This window comes from Aquarana catesbeiana, linkage group LG02, assembly GCF_042186555.1.
Source record: "Aquarana catesbeiana isolate 2022-GZ linkage group LG02, ASM4218655v1, whole genome shotgun sequence".
Lineage (NCBI taxonomy): Eukaryota > Metazoa > Chordata > Amphibia > Anura > Ranidae > Aquarana > Aquarana catesbeiana.
Genome location: NC_133325.1, coordinates 305,969,997 through 305,977,811, shown reverse-complemented (window position 1 = coordinate 305,977,811; position 7,815 = coordinate 305,969,997). Strand labels below are relative to the sequence as shown.

At 36.3% G+C, this 7,815-nt stretch overlaps 1 protein-coding gene across 1 annotated transcript in view; it reads left to right on the top strand.

Annotated features, from left to right (window-relative positions):
* The first annotated feature begins 1,326 nt into the window (after positions 1–1,326).
* The window catches only part of GABRG3 (gamma-aminobutyric acid type A receptor subunit gamma3), a 1,294,012-nt gene continuing 1,287,523 nt past the window's right edge, over positions 1,327–7,815 (top strand). The window contains exons 1-2 of the mRNA XM_073614635.1: positions 1,327–2,406; positions 4,609–4,757. Coding sequence (XP_073470736.1) covers positions 2,333–2,406; positions 4,609–4,757 — 223 coding nt within the window. The 5' untranslated portion in view covers positions 1,327–2,332. The remainder of the gene's footprint in view (positions 2,407–4,608; positions 4,758–7,815) is intronic.

The following is a 7,815-nucleotide window of genomic DNA, read 5'->3' as shown; positions in this document are numbered from 1 at the left end:
TGTATAACTGTTTTCACTGGTCAGAGTGTCTAAAATCTTTTTTTCAACCTCACTAACACTGTCTGAGAAAGATCTATGGTTGGGATTATATAAGAGAGGCAATTCATAGTGACCAGTCAGCGATCATCTTTCATTATCTTTACTGTGCTTAAGTTATGGGGTATTAAATCTGATTGGGTGCTATGGGATATTCTGCATAACGTTACCTCACCAAAGCTGTCTGAGAAAGATCTGTGGTTGTGATTATTTAAGAAGGACAATTCATAGTGACCAGACAAAGATCATCTTTCATTGTCTTTACTGTGCTTAGGATATGGGGTATTAAACCTGGTTGCTATGGGATAGTCTACATAACTGTTAACACTGGTCAGAGTTCCATGATCTTCTTTCCAACCTCACTAACGCTGTCTGAGAAAGATCTATGGTTGGGATTATATAAGAGAGACAATTCATAGTGACCAGTCAGCGATCATCTTTCGTTGTCTTTACTGTGCTTAAGCTAATGGATATTAAATCTGATTGGTTGCTATGGGATATTCTGCATAACGTTTTGCACTGGTCAGAGTGTCCATAATCGTATTTGCAACCTCACCAAAGCTGTCTGAGAAAGATCTAGGTTGGGATTGTTTAAGAGGGACAGTTCATAGTGTTCAGTCAGCGATTGTCTTACTGTGCTTACAGTATGGGAAATTAAATCTGATTGGTTGCTGTGGAATATTCTACATAACTGTTTGCACTGATCAAAGTGTTCCTGGTCTTCGTTTCAACCTCACTAACGCTGTCTGAGAAAGATCTATGGTTGGGATTATTTAAGAGGGACAATTTATAGTGACCAGTCAGCGATCATCTTTCATAGTCTTCACTGTGCTTAAGATATGGTATATTAAATGTGATTGGTTGCTATGGGGTATTTTACATAACTGTTTGCACTGATCAAAGTGTTCCCGATCCTCGTTTCATCCTCACTAACGTTGTCTGAGAAAAAATCTAGACGGTTGGGAGAATTTAATAAAGACAACGTGCATGCAATACATAGCTACCAATCAACGATTGCCTTTTATTGTCTTTACTGTACTAAACCTAGGGGATATGCCATCGAATTGGTTGTTATAGGATATTCTATATTGCTGCATTATCTTTTTTTTTCAACCTTTATATGTACTAAGGGGAATCTGGAGCAAATGTGCATAGTAACCAAACAGTTTTTATCCTCAGCTTGTTCATTTAAACTTCGAAAATAAAAGCTAAAAGCTGATTGGTTGCAAAGAACAGCTGCTCCAGATTCTGCACTCTTAGTAAATCCCCCTCATTGTGCACTAGGAACGTGAGTTGCTAGCCAATCATTGCCCAAATCCTCTACCGACAACTGTCACCGGCATTAACTCATTATTAACTGCCACTGGTAAATGTGCTCTTGCAAAGATAGTGAACTTTCATGTTGGCAGTTGAGGAAAGATTTGAGCTGACTTCTCTGTGCCTATGATGTGTTTGTGTGCTCCACTTATGGGCAGGGAATGAAGTTTCCTATTTAACAAGCTGATCGTGTGATCGCATTGTTGATAGCCTTTCATCTCCGATGCAGAAGGCAGCGATGTAGCTTTGCTCTTGCCACGGGCAGATGACCGTACCTTCCCCAGCCTCTGGACTATGTCTATGACCATCTCACGCCTGTCATTGTAGCTGAGTTACGTCTGTCAACTTGTGCTCGCTCCATCTCCGGCAATGATGATGCTTCTCAGGCTCCTTCACTCCGCCTCAGTTTTTAAGGATCGTTTCCTAAGCACAAGAAAAAGCAAGTATTGTAAGACTGGATCACATGAGCAGTAATGTACTGACTGAGATAACAGATTCCACTGGTGACAGCACATTTCCTGTAGTGGGATGCTCTTGTTGCTGCAGAGGTGCTTATGTTTCAGGTAGATTCCTGGGGATCAGGAGGAATATGGTGCTTGTGGATCTCAGACCTCCTCCAGTTGCAATCCAGTCTCTGCTCGCAGTCAAGACAGTCTATTGCTCTGCTGCCTGTTGGGACTGACATTCATACTCTCTGTATATAGGTGTGCTTCAATCACTGTGCCTTTTGCCCTTTGTTGCTTTTGGAAAATCTCTCCTACATACTACAAGTAGAAGAGGACAGGCAGAGTCCAGCTGAGTGCAATTACAAGAACGTCTAAGGAGCTCTTGCTTGCCTTTGCACCTGGAAGCATCGCACTGGCAACCTACAAAGTAAAGGCAAACCTAAGTTACAGTCCAGGAGGAACAAAGAGACACTGGAATTTTTACTTACATCACTGTGGGTTCACTGCATACTATTATATTTTGTACAGTGTACATGGCAACACTGCTTGCAGTCATGTCTACTAAGCTCCTAGTGCTTTTCCTCTTACTGTCGGTTTTCCAAGCCTGGTAAGTAAAAAAAAAAAAAAATCAACATTTATTATCATGATGTGCTTTATGTCTTGACTGTGTTGCACTGTCAGTGCAGAAGCCAGTGCCTTCAGTTTTGCTTGTTTAAAATATTGCTTGTTCACAGAGTCCTGATGAAAGTGATTGATTTTACTCATATTAGTGAGGAAATTGAACTGAGCCAACTGATGCTTACTCAGTATGTGTGCTGCTGTCTCTTCTCTAAGGCAGTTGATCTTTTTGTTTATTGCTTTATAAAATACCTCTGCTATGAGCAGACAGTCTAGCAAAGGGCAATGATTTGGAATACTGCTCTAATGTGCAAACTACATTCAATAGAACAGCTACCTGTTTGAGTATTATTATTTGCACATCTTTATGGCTAACTTTGGTGAATGATATGCATTTACCAATCAAGCACTGCTTTCCCTCTGATTTCTAATTGTGAGGGTAGCAATAATATGGTTTTTAAAGAAGCAACTCCATTTTCACTGCTGGCAGTAACATTTATCCTCTTTTGTTGGAACTGAGCCAGTAAACTAAAAAGACATTTCAGCTGTAAGACGTGGGCTTTTTGTTATAACATACAGTACAAAAAGCAGCGAAAGTAACCCACAATACACATTATATAAAGAGTGCAGCTTTTATTGGTCTGCCCACTCTGAGTTATTCACTTTGTGGCTAGTTGCCATGCATTACTACCTACTGTTGGCTTTTAAATTATCTCTTTTTTTTTTTGTTTTTTTTTGCTTAATGCTACTTATTTGTGCAGGGGCTGTATTTGCCACTACTAGCAATGACGTTTGTCCTCTGTGGTGCAGATAAGGCTACTGTAATTGGAAAATGGAGTGCAGCTATAAAAAGTGGATTTTAGGTATCTGCTAGAATCCTTCTTAAAACTCATTACAAGAGTTGTAGTTTGTAAGGGAATTGGTACATCACTACAATATATATATATATATATATATATATATATATATATATATATATATATATATATATATATATATATATATTATTCATAAAAAATAAATACATAAATAAAATGAAAATAGAAGGGTTAGGTAAGATAACATGTACTGCCAGATAGCTCTTGAAAACAGTGGACTGAGGTGCAGAGTGAAGGAAGTAGCTAACATTTAATCTCCCTGTTTCCCCTTGAAACTTAGTGACTTAGTAAGACAGTGTGACTGCCAATGAATAATATCAGACAAGAAGTATGGTGTCTGTATCTGGCTGCCTCTTAGCCTCTGTAATACATTTTTCTTGTAAGGCCTATGACAAGGATATTAATTCTTTAACATAGACTGGTCAACTTCTCTGTTCCAGCTGAGCTCCATTACATTTAGTAATGCCTAAGAGCATTGTCAATGTAATGGCTTATCCTTGCTCTTGTCTTATTCATTGCTGGGATATTGGGCTTCACAAATCTTGTAAGGAGGGAAGTTTCATGTCAAGGAACCTAACTACACATATTCATTACCCCAAGTTCAGTTATATAATGTTATAATTCTTAGAAGTCCCATGTAGATACATTTTTTTTCAGTGTTTTTCACAAAAAAAGAATCCTCGTGTGGCAAACTATAGGTGACAGAATAACAGTAGTAAATGTCAAGCCCTGGGGGCAAAATTGAAACAATAATCATTAGCATATTATATCTCAGTTGCAGTATTTTGCTATGTATAGAAATATTCATTTAATGGAACTAGAACAGTTTATTACAAAGACAAAACATCTAAAAAGCATTTTTTTCTGACTTTCCAAATCAAAGCATAAAATTCATATGCAGTTAGTATAATGTGTGCGCCATTTAACATTACTTAATTTTATTGGTGTTGTAAATACATTTGTGTTGTTACATTGCATTTCTCAGTATTTGCATACACAAATCATTTCAATCAACAGTTATGTAATGCTATTTGAATCATTACTACAGTGTTTTATGATAGAGTAGATCATATGTAATTGCACAGCACCGTGAAGAACAATAAGTCTGTCTAATAATGAAGGCATATTCTGGAAAAAATGCTGTGTTTTGCTGCAATTTGTAAATATCTGTTGCTTTCTTCAAAACCATATGGAGGTTGATTGCTTTAAATGTACATTTAAAAGCGAAGTGCAGACATCCACTACCATAACAGATGTTTCAAAGAAAATCGTATATTAAAGGATGCATCAGTAAACAGGTTTTTTTACTACAGCTCTAGGAAGATCGATGATGATGAGTACGAAGATTTAACAATAAACCAAAAATGGGTACTGGCTCCAAAAACACAAGACACGGATGCTACACTTATACTCAACAAGTTGCTGAAAGAATATGACAAGAAGCTGAGACCTGACATTGGAGGTGAGTTTTCATCTTTTTCAAATTGAGCTATACAAATGAATAATGTGGTGGTAGCAGAGTAGCCAATGATTTTGTGTACTATAATGTTGTGTTGATGCTTTATATGTTTCACCCTTGATAAAAGGAATACTCACAGGCAAGAGTGGGTTCACATAATTAACATGTACGACAATTAGCGCAATAACACACATTACAAATAATATTATTAAAACAACATGATGGCAACTTGTTGTAGAAATGGAGAGCTATTTAGCCCCACTTACTGAATAATTTGTACTTTCTGATCCACAGCAAGGTAGTGAGGTAAATAGAAATAAACGTGAATCTGCAAATATTGCTATTGCTATATAATCAGCAATAGAAAATCTCTGGTTTCGGCTCTTCTTTATAGATCTCTGACTATCAGAAATCTGCATGCAGATACTAATTCAAAGTAGCTTTGCCCACAACAATCTATAATTACAATGAAATTTTAATCTATACAGTACACTAATAGGCCTGGTAAAACAATTTACCTAGTGAACCACTGCAAGTCAGGTCTAAAGGAACAGTAGAATCCAAAAATAGCTTTTTAAGGTATGTATAGTCAAAGAAAAACAGTAGTTGATTTAGTAGAGACCACAGTATTTACTCAATCCAATCTAGTGTTTAGTTTCCAATCAAATGCAAAGTACTTATATTATCATCATATACATGTTTTAAACTTAGATTTAAATATTTAGTAAATTAAATCACTTCTTTAGCAAATTGCCTTTAAGATATTTCAATTTAAAACAGTATCTTAAGAAAATCATAACTTGCTATCGCCCAACAAGACTATAGTTTGCAGTTTAAAGCATTCTTGTTGGTTTTTGTTAGACGTATCAGCAGTAGTCCCATTATTTGGGGAATAGGAAAGCTCCAAGCTAGAGCTGAATCTAGACCCCAGTGACCAGGGGGACTCAAGACCATGCACAGGAGCAATTTTGTTCAATAATTCCAACACCTGCAGGAATTTCGGATGCCTACTTTAAATTTAATTTTCGACAGATTTTTTTATTATTTAATTTATAAGAATAGACTGCAGGTGCTAAATATATTTTAATAGGATATGATAAATGCAACAGACCACATTGAATCTGCAGCTTCATTGGCTGCTCTTTTTTGGTCCTCGTCATGATTAGAATTTTAAATTTAAAGGAAAAAAACTAAGGAAAAACTTAGTTGTATGCTCTGTAAGTAACAGTGGTGCTGATTTCTAATCATATAGAAATTATCCAGGAATGAAAGGGAATATGGCTAGTACTCACTGGGCCTGATTTAATAAGCCGCTGGAAGTGAATGCATGGCCTTCTTTACTATACGTTAATCTCTTGAATGGGAGTGTGGGCTATGCAATTTTTCACATTCACCTGTCTGATCACCCATAAGAACAATGGGTTACTTCAAGTAGGGTTTCAATTAAGGAAAAATACAGTAAATAGGAGGGTAACTCATTCAGAAGAATTTCCAAAAATGTTGCAGTACTCAATACTTATGAAAAGCGATCATACACATAATACCATGATCATTTCTATCAAATTATTATATTAATCATAACCATCATAAAAAAAAAGAAATTACCTGATACATCCCATTCATAGGTTAAGCCTATCATAAACTTGTGTTTAATCTCTACTTTTGGGGGACTCAGGGCTGCTTTCATACCTAAACTCTCAGGCTTTACCTGTAAGGATTCAATGCTTGTACTGAGGTTTCCTAAATTGAGTACAGTGGAAGCTTGGATTACAAGCATAATCCAGAGTATGGATTATTTCCAAGTGTTTCCGAGTATTTCCAAGTGCTTACAAGTATTTCCCAAAGGCTCCGAACGGCTCCGAACTGTTCAGAGTATCCCCGGCGCCCCGTACCTCTGGCCAAATGCAGTACTGCACACCCCATTAGCTTGAATTCTGCTTGTTTTGCGAGAAAAACCTAGTCAGAATTAAAAAAAAAAAGTTGGTCATCTTTCAAAATGCTTGTTAACCGCATTACTCGTAAACCATGGTTCCACTGTACATCCCCCTCAGTCCCGACTTTTGAACAACCATAGTGCTTGTCCAATATTAGTTTTTAAGCAGAATTTCCAATATCCACCAATGTTTCAAATTGATTAAAGTGACATGCTAGTGCAAAATTTAAACCTGGTAAATTTCTCAGTTTATCTTCAGAAAAAGTAGCACATTTGAGAATTGTCATATAATCAGACACTACTAATATCTCACCCTCAGTATGAGTGAAAATCACACCTGATGTTGGTGTGGAGCATCCTTTTAAAATGAAAACATTAGGTTGTTTTTTTTTTTTTTGCTTTTTGTAATTTCTTTGCTGGATCAGATTTGATGGTCATGATCATACCTTCTTTGGTCCTGTTTATAATCCAGTTTATCTCTTAAGATTTTAGATCTCTTTAGATAATACAATAATAAGATCTCTTCATATGTGTTATTTTTGTAATATCATAATATGTTCATGGATTTCTTCGAGTACTGTGTGTTTATATTTGATTATCATTCCCATCAACTTGAAAGAGGTCTTATCTAAAATCGACATGCATTCTTTCCTAAACCACTCTTTTTTAAAATTAAAAGGGGGGATTTTTTTATTATGAGTCTAAGAGGGATTTTATTTCCTTGAAAATACTTTGACAAGGCAGCTACATCCCATTACAATCTAGTTTACTTGGAACAGCAATCTCTGTAAATGGTTGAACAACAGGATTGCAGCTTTATCATCTGCTATCTCATTAGGTCACCAGTAGAATTCTCTGCTATTTAAAGTTCAATAGTCTCTACATTTCCACTATTGGAAAAATAATAATAGCTGCGCTGGGTATATAACTATTAATATAATATTTTAGGCTTGAACTAACTTAACCACTTGGATTCACTTGAATGTTTTCCCCAAAAGGAATCTAATTCAAACGTATGATAAGGGAAATCAACTTCCATACATGGCTACAATCATTTTTTTTCAGTCAGGTAATGGGAAGTCCTTCTGGCTTAGTCTGCCATAAACAAACAGTATCATTCCTCTTGTC